This window comes from Macaca fascicularis, chromosome 5 (assembly GCF_037993035.2).
Source record: "Macaca fascicularis isolate 582-1 chromosome 5, T2T-MFA8v1.1".
Taxonomy (NCBI): Eukaryota; Metazoa; Chordata; class Mammalia; order Primates; family Cercopithecidae; genus Macaca; species Macaca fascicularis.
In genome coordinates this window covers 179567701-179585036 of record NC_088379.1, presented here as the reverse complement: position 1 = coordinate 179585036, position 17336 = coordinate 179567701, and the positions used below count along the sequence as shown (strand labels likewise).

At 33.3% G+C, this 17336-nt stretch overlaps 1 protein-coding gene across 2 annotated transcripts in view; it reads left to right on the top strand.

Moving 5' to 3' along the window:
* Positions 1-7157: 7157 nt before the first annotated feature.
* Positions 7158-17336, top strand: part of GLRA3 (glycine receptor alpha 3) — a 173550-nt gene continuing 163371 nt past the window's right edge. For both annotated transcript variants that reach the window (XM_005556328.5, XM_015451040.4), the window contains exon 1: positions 7158-7664. In XM_005556328.5, coding sequence (XP_005556385.2) covers positions 7594-7664 — 71 coding nt within the window. In that variant the 5' untranslated portion in view covers positions 7158-7593. The remainder of the gene's footprint in view (positions 7665-17336) is intronic.

Genomic DNA, 17336 nt, shown 5'->3' with positions numbered 1-17336 from the left:
AGAAGCTCTAGTCGAAGATAGATCAGTTGTTCCCCCTTGGGCACCTTTCAGCTTCAGTCCTCACTTGCTTTTTGTGCTTCATTCCTTTTCGGTAGTTTGGTCCTGTGGGTATTTTTTATTATTTATCTGTGAAATCTCAGCTAAGCATTTAGTTTTTTTTTTTTTAAGAAATATATTTCCAGTATTTTAGATATTTTGATAATGGGCACTTTTTAAAGGATATCTGCTCTGGCAAAAATACTATAAATGTTAGTTAAGAAAATGAGGTTTTGGAAGAAGCTGGAAGTGATAATGGTCTTATAAAATACTTACACATGTGATAGTTGTTATATTAGAAATTAATAGTCAAAATTCAGAAAATTTATTAGCTGTACAAATTAACAGATTATAATTTTTTCTATAGAGGTAAATTATTAATTCTGTAGCGTATCATTAGATATTGTGATGATTCCATATGTAGCCTAATTATTATCCAGTTTAAATGCTATAATAGGTAAGTTCTTAACGTTTCTTTTTAATGTGTTTCTGACCAAAGCTGTGGACATGAATAGATGCATCATGAACATGTTACACTACAATGTCATAGAATTGCCATATTTAAACTTCAAAAAAGTCTAAGCTATTGCCCAAGCCCAAGTCAGCCTCCTCTGAGTCTTCTTTCTGACTAGGCCCTTACCTTGGACTTTGTCCTTAGTTCCAGTGGGCTCTGCCTGTTTAGCGCACTTTTAGCAAGAATCTTGCTGGGCTAGTCTAGTGAAAATCCCCTGCCATTTGTACATAAACAACCTTGATATCTGATCAAATTCCTTATTCCTTACCCTCAATATCTTGTCATGCTGCTTTGCCTTCAATAAAAACCCTGTCAACTCAGTGTAAGAAGAATCCCCCATCCCTGATGTTTTCTCTTAGTAATTTTTCATTCACTGACCCCTACTCCTTGACCATAAATTCACACTTGTTCCTTATGTAACCAGAGTCAAGACCAATGTCTCTACCACATTATAAGACCCATTGCAGCAATCCCTATACCTATCACAATATTCTCGCTTGAATAAGCTCTTCCATACTGTCTCTAAAAAATGTCTTGAATATTTTTAACAAGTGTTAAAATTGTAAAAATTCTAATATAATGGATAATATTAACTTATTTTTCATAAACAAGGCACTCTCCTGAGGCAGGAGAACTGCCTGGATCTGGGAGGCACACATTGCAGTGAGCTGAGATCACACCACTGCACTCCAGCTTGGGCAACATAGGGAAACTTTGTCTCAAAAATAAATAAATAAAGTACTCTCAGAATGAACTGAGGACACACATAAAAACTCCAAAGATACATTTCGATGGCCACAGAAAACACACTACAATCTAGAGATCTTAAATAATTTGATGAAGAGAGAATGGGTTAAAAAGGTTAGTAAGCATGGAATTTAAAAAAGGGATAACCAAAGAACAAAGAATATTTATGCACTCAATCATTGATTTGACACACATTTACCGACCACATACCACATGCCAGACACTGTTAGACACAAATATATATTTTCCTCATCTTCATGGAGTATTCAGACAAGGGCAAACACCAAATTATATTTCATCTATGAAGAAAAAAACATCCTGAATTAAAGGTAAAGGAGAAATTTTGTTATATATTGTGCTCAAGAAAGAAACTGATAGCCGTCCTGTGAGTTAAAGGCTGAAAGGTGACCAAAGATAGAAAGGCCCAAGAAGACAGGTGTTTAAAGTAGACAAATTCTGAGAAAAGAAACAGCTTATATGACTGATACATAGTGGGGAAAAGGGAAACCAGTAAAGTAAAAAAAAAAAAAAAAAAAAAAAAAAGCCTAAGCAATTTTGAGCAAGAAGAACAAAGCTGACAGTATCACACTCCCTGATTTGAATATGTATTACAAAACTACAATTACTGAAACAAGGCACTGGCATAAAAACACACATACAGACCAACTGAAAAGACAAGGGTGCCAAGAATACACAATGAGGGAAAGTAGTCTCTTCAATGAATGGTTTTGGAAAAATCAAATATTCAATGCAAAAAAAAAATGAAATTAGACTTGATCTCTCACTATATGCAAAAATCAACTCAATATGGACTTAAGTGTAAAACATAAAACAATAAAACTCCTAGAAGAAAACTTTGGGGAAAAGCTTCTACAGATTAGACTGAGCAATGATTTCTTGGATGTGACACTAAAGCACAGAAAACAAAAGCAAGGATAAACAAGTGGGATTACATCTAATGAAAAAGCTTCTGCACAGCAAAGGAAACAGTTAACAAAATGAAAAGGTAAATTATAGAATAAGAGTAAATATTTGCAGACCACGTATCTGAAAAGGGGTTAATATCTAAAACTTATAATAAACTCAAACAACTCAATAGCAATAAAACAACCCAAACAAAAAATGGACAAGGGAACCAAACAGACAGTTCTCAAAAGAAGACATGAAATAGCCAATAGGTAAATGAAAAATGGCTTTTACCAGTCATCAGGAAAATACAAATTAAAACCACAAGAGATATCAGCTCATATTTGTTAAGTTGGCTATTATCAAAAAACACAGGGCATGTGTTAGCTAAGATGTAGAGAAAAGAGAACACTTTATACTGTTGATGGGAATGCAAATTGGTAGAGCCACTATGGAAAACAAGATGAAGGTTACTCAAACATTAAAACTAAAATTACCATTTGATCCAGAAATTCTACATTTGGGTGCATTTCTAAAGGAATTGAAATTAGTTTGTTGAAGAGATATCTGCACTTCCATGTTCACTGCAACATTATTCACAGTAGTCAAGATATGGAAACAACATGTGTGTCCATTGATGGATGAATGGATAAAGAAATCAATTGTGACACCATGATTCATGGTAATATATACACACACAGGAATGTTATTTAGCCTTAAAAAAATAAGAAAACCTGAACATTTGTGGCATCATGAATGGACCTGAAGGACCTTATGTTAAGAGAAATAAGCCAGTCAACAGAAGGATAAGTACTATATGATCTCATGTATATGTGGAGCCTAAAACAGTCAAACTCACAGAAGCAGAGCAAAGGGTTGGTTATCAGAGGATAGGGGAGGAGGAAACTGGGGAAGGATTGGACAAAAGTTCTAAAGTTTCAATTACACAAGACAAAAAAAAATTTTGAATATCTCCTCTACAGCAAAGGTCCTATGATTATCAATACTGTATTGTATACTTTAAAAATTGTTGAGAAGATAAATCTTAGTTAAATGCTCTTACCACAAAAAGGAAAAACAAAACAATCGAAAGAGTGGGAGAAAACTTTGGGAGGTCATGGATGGGATTATAGCATTAATTGTGTTGATGGTTTCAAAGGTGTATCTCTATCTCGGAACACATTAAGATGTGTACATTAAATATCCATAGTTTTTTGAACATCAATCATCTCTTAATAAATATTTTTAAAACTAAATAAGCAATAAATTACTCATTTAAATATTCTGAAAAGTTAAAACTGTCTACAAAATGTACAAAAAATAAATGCAATTTCACATTTTAAAAAATGAGGCTCAGGAGATTACCAATGGGATATTATTCAGAGTCTCGTGAGCTATAAAAGGGATCATGAATTTCAATTTGTTGCATTGGAAATAAAGGGCTTTGGGAATAGAAGTAGCATCATTTGATTTACTTAAAAAAAACTTAATATTTATAGTGGAGCTTTAATTAGATTAGCAGGAGAAACAATTAGGAAGCTGTTGCTGAGATTCATGTACAAAATTGTGTAGCCTAGACAAGCAAATGGAAATAAATTATTGGATATTTCTCCCACTATTCAAAACAGAGTGTCACCTAATCAACTAATAACTTTTCATGATTATTCCAGTGTTCTCAGTAGGTCAATATCTATGCCAAAGGTAAGTTCACTAGGCTCATATATTCAGTGACAATATATAAGCCTGCCATAAGGCCAATTATTCTCTACTAGATGTATATTAAATAAGCAACTTTCTGATTGATCACAAAATTAAAACTTTCTTTCAAACTTAGGGAGTGTTAATTCAAATATGCCAATATTCTAATTATTTCAAAAGTAACATTACTTTTGGTAAGTGTTTAAACTGGCATTTTGTGCTGTATATCAATTTTTGATGAGATGGTTAGAATGATTGAATGCTACTGAATCCAATCAACTCTCAGTAAACTAGCACTAATTCTATACTACATTGACTTAAAGAGTATATGGGGCTTTCATTAAATAGCAAAGCATCTCAACAATGTGTGGAAAATATTATAGGTTTAGCATTGGTAGAAACAACTGAGAAAATGAAAAAAAAAAAGCTAAATAAAAGAGGCATCTTTATCATTATACTGAAGTTGATCTTTCTGTAGCTTAGGCAATGTACATATATTTTGAAAAAATAGAATAAATGTGCCTTAAAAATAGCTCCATGGTAATGAAAAAAGAAAAACTAGACAATGAACCTAAAGTCCCAAGTTCAAGTTTGATATCTTCAGCTTACTGGATACGAGGGCTTGTAACCATCACTTAACCACAAAGGTCTACAATTGCTTTCTCTTGAAAAGTAAGAATTAAGCATGATGAAGATTGATATCCCATTAAGCTCCGAAGTCCCATGTCCTATATAATGTGAAGTAGAATTTGTTAGTGCAAGAAAGCAATAATAAAGGCCACAAAGGGTAAAGCTGAGATTTGACCATGTCAGAATCCAGCTTAGTTGTATATGAATGGGCTGATCAGCTACTCTTCAGCTACAGAAGGTTCCCTCTGCCCCCAGAAACACATTCAGTCGCCTACCCATTCAATCAGGACTATTATTCTGAAAAGAATAAGATTTACAAGATAGCTACCAAAAATATGTAGATGCATAATATTCCATTTGACCTTATATAAATTAAAACAAATAATATAAATGTTCATCAACAAAAATACACTAGGAAATTAAACATCAAATGTTATCTGAAACAGAGCACCACAATCAACTCAATTTTTAATATATGTAATTACTCTACTTCCCAATGCACTGTAACAAGTTCATTCATTTATTAATAGAAAAAATGCATATTGTGTTTCCAATATGATAATTAATGCATCCAACAAATATTTAGTATCTACTATATGCTAAGTGCTGTGCTAAATAGAGGCCATTGTCCTCACTCTAGTGAAAAAGTCAAACAAATAAATGAGGAGGATGATAACAAAGAGTGATAAGTAATTTGAAGAAAATAATTATGGTGTTAGGAAAAATGAGTATTATGAGGATTCCAGCCATTCTCTCACATGACCTTTATATATAAAAAAAAAGAATTAGATCCATACTAATTTTATGTCATACTAATTTTATAAAGTATATTCCTACATTTTATGTTAACTGCAAGATGAAATAGTTAAAATTATCCTGTCTTTTAAGCTATTGTGTAATTTAATTTTCCAGATTACTATAAAGAGTTTTAATATTATCTATTAATGTACTGACTTAAACATACATTAGTTGTCTCCTTCAAGCCAGAGAATAAATCTGCAAGGTCATTTAATCTAATTTTCTCAATAAATATACTTTAAAAATATATATTAAAAAAATATTTTTTAAAAAACATAACTTTTCTAAAAGTACCCAATCAGTGGTTAAGCAGAGCAAGGAATCCACGTATTCTTCAAATAAAGTTTTGAAGTTTTTTACGGTGTACGATTTTAAACAATTATTACTGCTATTCAAAGAATGACCAACTAAAAAGCTTTTGTGCTTAGTGAGATTTCAAAAGATTCATCATGAATAATTAAGTTAATAAAAACGGTGTGAATCTTCTCCAGGTGCAAATATTCCTGGGCAGAATCAATGGTGTTCCTTATGAAACTTGTGGCAATTTATCATTTAAATCAGAAAACCACTATGTGAAAAGAGACAAGTATAATAAGAACATCTAGAAATAAATCTGGGAAACTCTTTATTGTCACTGAATGTAAATAAAACTTTTTTACTAAAGCGTAGAGAGAGAAATTTTTCATATGAGAGGGTTGGAAGGTGGTGACTTATGCTTTCCCGTTAAACAGAGAATTTCAGGAATAACTAATGTGTCGAAATAAGGAATCATTTTTGACATGTCAATAGACTAAGTTAAGAGATGAAAGTAAGGATTTCAGAATAAATATCTGAGGAAGTTTTGGGGAAAATCTAAGATTCAAGGAGCGAACATTTTGATCATGGCTGATAGTAAATAAAAGCCACTATAAAGATCAAATAAGTTTTAATTTTTAAAAAATTCGATTACTTTGAAATACATAAACAACACAACACAGACACAGACACACACACACACACACACACACACACACACACACACACTTTTCTTTTCCAGTCTTCCATCCAAAACCCAAAGTAAATAAATGTGGGAAGGGAGGAAAACAGGGACAGAGAAGGAGGGGGGAAAATAGAGAAAAAGAAGGACAGAAAGGCTAACATGATGGTGAAAAGATGGACCTTATGGTACCATGTGACCTAGCTGTTCTTCTCACTTGAACTTACTATGAAGATGTAAAACGGAAAAGACAAAACAAAACAAAACAAAAACAAGTGGGGAGGATTGCGTCTCTAGTAGCCATCTCTTTAGACTTCACACTTTCATCTTTTTAGAACCCTTACTATTACTGAAGGAAACCCAACTTAAATCCAGTCAACAATGCTTCCTGGCCAGAAGCTGGCCAGGCTTGAGAGGATTCTGGAAGCAGCTGGTTCTTCCGTTCCACGGGCGTTCATGCACCACATTGTCTTCTCTTCCCCAGCCCTCCGCCAGGGTCTGGGTTTACTGTTGACTCTTGCATTTCGGTGCAGAGTCTAAGAGACAGTGTCACATCCGAAAAGACCTAAAGTGTGTCTTCCCGGAAGAGAACACTAGAGGGTCCCTCCCGCGGGGTTATACTACCTAAATCACAAAATCGCTGACTTTTCCCTGTGGCTTTTACCGCCCACCTCGCTCCAGTCGCCTTTTGGTTTGTTTGGGTTTTGTTAAAGGGTGAAATGCTAAGCCCCGCCTACCGTCGTAAGTGGCCTGTCACTCCGTCCCGCTGTGCGGTCGTGATTGGCCAGCAGGACGGGTCGTCGGGCCCCACCCCACCCCCTTCCCTTTGCCGCGCTCCAGGTCTCGGGTTTTAGCCCAAGGTAGAGAGCGGGATTCCAGCGGGCGGCGCTTGGAGCAGGTGGAGAGGCATCCTCTTTCCCGCTGTTGCTGCTCTTCTTCCTCCAATCCTGGGTCTCAGTCAGGGAAGGACGAACATTCTTCCTTTGCTGGTGGAGCTTTAGAGAATTGTTGCCCAGCACCTAGGCACTTCAGACATTTCATCTCACTCATTTTTGTAATTTCACTCTAAAAATCACCTGCACATTTATAATCCTGTGACTCTCCCCTTCTGCTCAATGCTGAGAAGGGGTCCGCATACTGCAGGGAGCTGTCTAAGGTGCTGAAGCTTCCCAAGCATCAGTCTACACCAACACCATGCGGGGTTAGATTGCACATTTTCATTCTGTCTTTCTGGTTCCCCATGCCTTGGATAAGACTATTTTCAGGATCGTGAATATCTCTCCGTATCATGGCCCACGTGAGACACTTTCGGACATTAGTTTCGGGATTTTACTTCTGGGAAGCAGCACTGTTACTCAGGTGAGTCCGCTTGGATTTAACAGTTGGAGAACTCATTAAGCCTGTGTATTACGTTACAACCACTTGTTATTGATGAAACCGGGAAATTTGCAGTTCTATATTGACTTGTTGAAACAATCAATTTAATAGCATTGCTGTCTATCTAAATTATCTAGCTGTCTATCTACTGAGACCTACTCATTTGTTTTTTCATTAATTCGTGCATTTTAGCAACCGGCATCTTGAGTTATTTGCAGCTGAGCAAAAAAAAAAAAAAAAAAAATACAAATTATTTCAAAAGCCTACGTTTTCCTTCTCAAATTGCTTTTAAAGTTCCCCTTTTCTAAGTGAATTATATAATTTGGGTGTTACTCTCTTTTTGAAAGTTACAAAACATTTACTATTTAGAAATGAGACATTACTTTTTTAAATGCAGAAATATAGAAGACAGTCGTTTACTGATGAGAGAAACTCCAAACATTGTTGGTATATTCAAAGGTTAAGTTAAATGAATCAAAATAAGGGCCTTGCAAGTACTATTTTCTAATGACCTAGTTCAGGTAATACATGAAAGCAAAATCATAAATAGATTATTAGATATGTTCTATGTCAGGAATAATCTTCTTGATGAAAGTAATATTATAACAAAGCCATTAAACTATGAAATTGTTCTATAACATGTCATTTTCTTATCATGATCCTGTCATATTTGGCAGGCTTAAAAAATAATTTAAAGAGTATAAGAGAACTAGGCAAAGGATCAGATAATTTTACCCCATTCTTAATGAATGTGTAAAGGTAAGGTACTGCTCACATAGAATTTTAACCCACCAATATAAATTTTATTTTACTATTACAATTAATTACCATAGGATTTCCATTTTTATGGCTTGCAAGGTTTTCAAAGGAGGATTGAAGTCAAATAACTAGAGTAACCAAGTTATATGTATACTGATTTCTATTAGGAGTATGTAAATATTCTTTATTGTTATGTCAATTTTTCATCTTTGGGCTACCTTAAAAAAACCAATAGTGTATCTCAAACTACCTTATAGAAACTTAAATTATTTTGATTTGCTTATATAGAATAGAAACTGATTTTGATGGTTATTATTTCTGAAATTATTGATTTTTTTCCCAAAATAAGAAATTCAACTATTTTTAACCAAAATATTTTCAATGAAAATCATTTTTATATGATCTAGTAAATTTTTGTAACTTTATTATTGTCAGAAATTTTATTTGTAATAAAGCAAAATATATGGAGCTTTTATATTTATGAAATTTTTATGTAAAGGAGTATGAAATTCATGTTAAAATATAAACTGATAATTTCCCTGTAATATATTTCTTCATGGCTTAGATGGTAAAATGCATTTTTTCAAAGAAATCAGATTAGCTTAGTTGATAGATACTTAGATTTAGGAAGCTAAAATCAGAAACCAAAATGTTTTGGTCAATGAGGTTAAATTTGTATAATGGCAATTCACTATGATATTTGTTAAAACATGTTCTGAGATAAATAATTTGCATCACTAGATTCCCTGATTTTTGTCCAACTGTGTTAAAAGCTATGAAAAGTATTTCAAATGGATGACTGTGATTATAAGAATTTATCTTCATTAATCTTAAGTAATTGTAGTTAGAAATACATTTTATGAGTAGCGCAAAAATGTAATTCTTTGAAAAGACATATAACATACAAAAGTTTTACTTCTTAACTTATATTCTTCATCAAGTTTTTCTTTCTACTTTCATAAAACAAATAAATTTTTATCTATCCATGACTAGTCTTAGATGAGAGTAAGTTATCACTCTCTGAAGAACTTTAATTATATGTAAAATATTAAGCATTTTCACTTTTAGTGATGACAGCCAAAACAGAATTTCCTGTGGAAAAAAAAGAAAGCTCCCTCTACTGGAAATATTTTGTAAAATAAATGTCTTCATGGAAATGATTCTTTATTCTCTAATTCCAACCCTGATGTGTTGAGCACAGAGGAAACAAGAAAAAAGATAAAGACAAAAGAAAGTAATGGCATTAATTCCTAACATATTTTTAAGTTTGAAAACAGCTTACCAGGGCAATTTGGAGGCAACAACAATCAGAAACCACAGATATTTATAAGTAGATAATTTACTGGTACAGACTTTTTATTTCATAGGCTTTGAAGATTTTTTAAAAACATATTTTTGAGATACAATATACACAGAGAAAAATGCACAAATAATACATTTCCCTCTAGAAAAAGTTTTGCAAAGGGAACACACCTAAGTGAGGAGACTACAGTTCAACAAGTAGAAGTGTGACTGTCACAGAAGCACCCACCCCACCCTCTTCCTCCACCATAATCCTTTCCAAGGCACTACCTTGGTCAAAGGTAATCACTCTCCTGACTTATATAATAAATATGTTTTTTTTCCATTTTAGAATTTTATATAATTACTCTGAGTCTGCTTTATTTTTATAAGTGTTATGTTTATGTGATTTATCCATATTGTTGCATGTAACAATAGCTTATTCATTCTCATTGCTGTATCATATGCCATTATATGAATACATCATAATTAACTTACCTATTGTCCTGTTGATGAGTATTTGGGTATTTCTTAGGGTTTGTTAGTACTGCTGTGAATATCTTTGAACATCTTTTGTGGTGAATACATGTATGCATTTTGGGATCATGAAGTTAAGGTCCAAGACTTTCTCTGGAAGGGGAATTGCTAAGCATAACATAGGCATGGGTGTGTTTAACTTTAGTAGATACTGCCATTATTCCAAAGTAGTTGTATGTTTTTACACTTATATCAGTAATGTATGAGAGTTTCTGTTGCCTACTAGTACACAATTTGATCAGTGCAATGTTATCATAATATACAAATTTTTAGTATTTCTAGCATATTTTTATAAACCTACAGATGATACTTTAGTGCTTTTATGTTTTTAAAAGCACTAAAATATCATCCATACTTTAGTAAATAAACATTATTAAGGCAAAAGCAGCAGAAAAATATTTACAAAATATTTACAAAAAAGTTTTTAAAACTTTCATACTTGGTTTGGATATTGCTATTTTATGAAATAATTCTTCTATGACTTTTGGATTTTAGTTATCATATTAATAAAATAAAGAACAAAACATCAGTGTTCAGCTTTCTTTGAAATGCAGATAAGTGATCATTATGAAGAGCTTGCAGAACAACTTCCAAAAGCAGGGAAACAGCCAAAAATATTTCATTTAAGTTGATTACTTTCTTGCCATATCATTTAAATTTTCATCTTTACATGTTGATATCAACGCAGGATTTCTATTTGAATAAATTAGGGCACATTGTATCAAAACCTGAATGTGTGAATTTCAGATATCATAACAATAAAAAATATAATATTTTCTTGGTTTACTTCAAAGCCTTAGTAAACTATTTTAGCATGGAACTTACTGGTTTTGCTGTTGGTATGTTTTTGGAGGATGAGAGGAATAATTTTTAATGTTGTCTCTATTTGTCTATGTAAGATATTGAAGAAAGCTGTCTTTCTAGGAATAAACTTTTACTATTGTTATGATTTACTACATGCAGGTGTAGCAAGATTCTATATAGTTTTTAAAGAATCTTTGATATATATAATGTGATTCTTCCCTTTTTCTCTGAAAATAACAATAAATTGTCCCATGTATGGAAGAATCATAGTCCAGTCCATGCCTCGAGCAATTTGCGCTGCCAATTGAAAGAACATCTTGAAAAATATTTCCTCTTCTATATAGTTTTTCTTCCCTTAAACACACAACTGTGTACTGAGGCAAGCCAATCAGCAATATGTGTTTACTATATAAGATTAAGCAATTCAACAAGATTTATTCACGAAATTCTGTGCACAAATTTTTGTGCTAAGCACAATTTAGCTATGGATGATTGAACAAATATTACCTTTTCCATTTAGCAACTTGGAGTCTAGAATAAACTGAAAAGGGTCAAACAACAAAAGAAACAATTACAGATAGCAATATTTTAGGGAATATAAGGAAGCGAAACCATCAAGAAGCCTTGGTATTTGTGGTGGGCCTTGTAAGATATTTGTTCAAGGGACAAAATGATATATAAAGGGAATATTCTATGCAAAAGGAATGATACAGATACATAGTATGTGATTGGGAAATGGTGGCTGTCAAATTTAGTTGAAATTACAGTCAATGATTCAAAACTGTATTCTACAAGCAAAACTATTGAGCTAGCTACATGAATAAAACTACAAAAATATGGAGGAGTCACAGCATTGCTTCACAATGGAATATGGCTAAAATTTAGAAGCAAGTAATTTAATTGTAACTGAGAAGTCATCATTACAGGAATAGTTTTATAACTTGACTCAAAATTTCCCTGTCAGTTCTTTTCTTTAAGAGGTAGTGTTTACTTCAAAATTACAATTAGTCATAGGATTGGTGATAGTAACTATATAAGAGCTATGTAAAGAAACAATGACACAACTACTAGAATAAAAGTTTATTCTGATTGTTTTAGAATTTGGAAACTATGTGAGAATATTTCTCCAAAATGTAGTTTCTTAAAAGAAATAGTGAAATATAGTAGAGGATTTGCATAGTTGGAAGAAAAGAAGACATTGAATTTGGTTTGGGGTATTTTGAGGTTAAGATGCTTGCAGAAAAGCTAGGTTTCCTGCCATCAGCTGGGAATTCAGATATTTGCATAGATTTAATCGCCAAAGCATGGATTTACAAAAGGTTATAAAGGTGAGTATACTGTGGTGAAAAGAAAAAATGGAAAATACATTTGTCAATGATGAGGATAGAACACTTGGAGCAGGACATGGAGAAGTACTCAAAGATCCTTGAGCTCAGCTGTATTGATGAGACTTATCAGAACCAAATGATGAAGTTGCAGATTTATCATAGTTTTATGCTATTTATCTCAAGGACCAGTTCTTATTAATAGCATATATTAATATATTTCTATCACTTATCAAGAGAACCTTATTATTAGCATTTCTCTAATTTTAGCTAATCTAATAAACTAGTCCATATTTACAGATAACATACTTTACCCAAGTTTTCTCAGGACATTTTCAGGGAATTATTTTGGAAAAGGTACATCATCTACTTTTCCTTATATCCTGAAACATATCTAGTAAAGTCTCCTTAATTTTCCCACCAAACTTGTCTCCTACCCTTTTCTATAGGATTATTTATATACTTGCATTAACAGTACTTACAGGGTGTTTTTTGTTGTTTGAGACAGAGTCTCCCTCTGTTGCCCAGGCTGGAGTGCAGTGGTGCAATCTCCGCTCACTGCAACTTCTGCGTCCCAAGTTCAAGCGATTCTCCTGCCTCAGCCTCCTGAGTAGCTGGGACTACAGGAATGTACCACCATGTCCAGCTAAATTTTTTGTATCTCTGGTAGTGACAGGATTTCACTGTGTTAGCCAGGATGGTCTCTATCTCCTGACCTCGTGATCCACCCGCCTCAAATTCATATGTATGCACATGTATATGTGGAAATACAATGTTTTTATTTTTTGAGTTTTAGGTTTTTGTTTTTTTATTAAGTGGATGGTATATCCTGTGGCTTTATTTTGCTTGGGGAAATGGCCAAGAGAGACAATTGACTCCTCCAGAGAACTGGTTCTAGAGTGAAGGCAGAAATTCCAAGACAGAACTAACTGTTTAGCAACAGACACAGTGTATAAATGGAATGAGCTGTTCAGTGACAGTCAATGAAGCTATTCTAACAACTGCATGGCAACAACACACATTTTCAATAAATGGAGTTTTAAATCCTGAGATGTTATCAGAAGGGAAAACAGTCATAAAACAATACAGCTCAATCATAGTGTATTTCTGAAATGTTTTCCTTACTAGAGATGCTTTTAGGAGGAAGTATTATGAGTACCTTGTAGGCAACACGATGCACAGAGGCAATCACCTCAGTGGTACAATTAGGAATAGCATAAAATTTAAAGGTCTCTGGAAAAAGCTTACTGATTGGAAGGATTTCCGATGTAAGCAATGAAGAATTCTCCATGAGTGCATACAAACATTTGCCATAACCAATTAGGAATTGTGGACAAACCCTGATATATTTCTGATAATATTATACAACCCTTGCCAACACAGAATGATTGGGCTTACAATGGAGGTAACTGGTCCATCCAATATCCTAACTAAATTTTAGAATCTCTGAACAACACCTTCAACAGGTGGTCATCCCTTAAACTTTAAAATTCCCTGTGATAAGGACTTGTTTACTCAGAAGGAAAATATTTATTGTTTTTAATTAGCAAAAACTAAAATGTCTTCTGTTTTCTCCTAGACAAAGTCAACTACTTTTTCCTATATGTACCTCCACAAATATTTGTTTCTGTGTTCTTTGGGGTTTTTATCCATGTACGATGACCTTCCTGTTCATAAAAATTGTGCATATATTTGAGCCATGGTTTTAAATGATAATGTTTTCCATGCAGGCACTCCATGCATGAAGTTTGGATTCTCTAGTTTCAGAGAGCCCATGGCATTCTACCTGAATATCTCTGTAACTTCTATAATAATGTAGGGAGCAATGGCTACATGCAAAGCAGTGTGTTAAGTACTGGGGAAACAAAACCCCAACTTTTAACACTATATCACTGTGGAGAGGAGAACCTGTGATATCCGTTTCCAATTTGTGTTTTAGATTTTCATGCAAGTTTTCTCTCTGTATCTAAATTTTAACTCCCATGGAGATAGAATCATTTCTGGCCTTTGTTTTACCTCCATAATGTTGATTTCAATGCCATGCATGCTCAACAAATAATACATAAGCACTGAGATAACATCTCCTGTCTGTCACATCTTTCTAGGATTTTAGATTTGAATTCTATTTAGTTGTCTGTGTTATCATGTGGAGTAAAAAGGAAGTATTGTGTTTAAGATCTCATAAAGTTTATAGGATCAAACAGTCTTCTTTGAAAACAAGAAGAGGTTGTAAAACAGATACAATTGGCAGCATCTAGTGGAAAAGAGAAGGGTTTGATTCTTTCACCCCTGGAAAACTGAATTTGTATTGTGTAAAGCATTTGTATTGTGTGATGTAATGTATACTTCTCAACTTTTTTCATTATTGCCTCTTAAGGCACCTTTCATAGACATGTTTTGTAACTGACTTCCATGAAATTGTAATACCATAGATATATCGTGTATTTTCTTATGTACTCTCTCTATATATTTATTTAAAAATAAAAATAATAAGACTTTTTATCCCCCCAAGAAAAAATCTTCTGCCCACCCACCTTGGGATGATACCACCCCTTGTTATAATGGTTGCTATGCTTTTATGATGCTTCTTTGACTAGGGCCATATAACTTATAATTTTGGGTCATGGCATAGAAATAAAACCATAAAAAAGTATTCATTTATTTTGAATTTTACTATGACTTTACAGCTTTTTATAATAAACAAGTAAAACAGTCTGTAAAATAAGTTAGTCTTAAAAGCATTAGAGAACTTTAGCAGTATATTTTTCTATAAATGCATATGGCTTCAAAAAGCCACTAGACTTTCTCTGTAGACACTGCTGCTCTTACTAATGTCATATCATAATTTTATTCAAATATCTTTAAAAATAATCTTGGATATATTTTCATTTCTATGTCATTTGTTTTTCTACACACTGTTGACTAGGTTTAGACTCTGCTGACTTTGTTTTTGATGTCAAATACATGTAAAAAGTTTACATTCCTTCTTAAAGTTAACCTTTAGTTACAAAGCAAGATTTCAACAGTTGGTCTTGATATTAGCTCTGGATGTTCTCCAGGTTAGGAGTTAGGAAATATGTACAACAATCTCACAGTAATGTTACTAAAAAATTAAAAAAATATATAATTGGCAGCTAATTGTGGCAACGAGTAAAATACTACTAATGAAAAGAAAATAGATGTAATTACTAGAGCAGTAGGGTGTGAGGAAATTACCAGCAAATAATGCTTGCCTTCTCTGTGGGTGGTGGGGGGAGTGTGTCAGATTGGTCATCTAATACTTTAGGTGGAAGCCTGCAAGAAGTTAAGTGATTTGAGTCTCAATGAAATGACTACCCAAATGTCCTCCATTGAATGACTGGGAGAAAAATGTGAATCCCATCTCTTTGCCTGGCTAATTCCTGTTTAACTCATTTCACATTCTCTAAGAAGCCTCTGGTCTCCCTGAAGTCTAAATGAGGATGCTTCCTCTGTGTGCCAATGCCACATTTCCCAGGACTGTTGCCACTGTCTGAGTTCTCCATCTAGCTCAAACTGTGAAGTTTTTGAGGGCAGGGACCAAAACACATTCCCAGTTCTATATGCAGGGCTTGAAAGAGTGTCTAGCATGCTAAAAGGGCTTACTAATTTCTGGTATGAAGCACTATTTCTTCTTTTCAAAAGCAAATTAACAATTTCAGATAAATAACTCCAGGCATAGCCAAAATTACTATGCTGTCATTCTGTGCTTCTAACATTCAGGTGAACATTCGATGAAGAATTTGGTGTAGCTTATTTTTCTTTATTCCCAATTTTATGTGTCTGTGGTAAAATATATCCCCACTTGCCTCTTATCTCTCCTTTTCACAGAAAAATGTCTAGAAAAAAAATCTTAAAAATTTTCATTTTCTTACTCACCTATGCCTTACTTGTTCTTATTTGGAAACAATTCCCCACCCTACTATTTCATCAGTAGTCAGCTTTCATGTGTGATGGTTTTTCTTAAATATTTTCAACTAAAATAATGCTTCATACCATAATAGGTGTAGAAAATTGCTATTTCATATAGAAGACATATATTTAAATCAATGTGTGATGTAATCATCTAGTTTAAAAAAGATATTTGCACTGAAAAGAGAAAGCATAACTAAATGACAACACTAAATATTAATCAAATAAATGATGCATGTTCTCAAGGTATCATATTTGAATTTCTAGTTTTACACCTAGCAAAGTTCTGGGATCAAAATCTCTAATAAGTTTCTAATTCTCTAGATAGATGGAGAACCATTGGTATCACAGAACATTTGTATTTGTCTTTTAATCTCTTTGTTTACATACATTTATGTGTTAATCCTATGAGTCTCTATAAAAGGTAGTTGAGTGATGATTCTTTGCTGACAATAACTGAAAATATAATTATGAATAACTACCCAAAATAATAATAATAAATATTGAGGAAAAACCTTTTTTTCTGGAATGGAAAGGAGTATAAATTCTTTAAAAAGAAGGAGAAAATATTATATGAATCTTAAGCAGGTGATGGAATTTGAATAGGCAGAAAAGAGGATGGAATTAGAATGGGCAGGAAAAGCATTGTTGCCACAGGCCACAGTTTCCATGTGGAATGGAGAATATGGCTAACTTCATGGAGATATTTCCACATGGGCCCTCAAGTTTTCTTTTCAAATGAATCCATGCTGTATTGTTGTGTTAGGACTAGCTGCTGAGGAAAATCTGTATGACTCTTCAAGGGAATTATAAAATATCAGCAAATGTTTATTCAAATAATAATTTTTCTGTTACAAAATATTTCATTGTCTGCACTTGATTGTAAGGGAAGAACATATTTTAATAAGCTATTCTGTATTCACTTGTCCAATTGATGTCAACATACACATGTTTTTGTTAATTTCCGTCATTTAAAATCAGTTTGTTCTACTTATCAGAAGTTTAAAGACAGAAACTA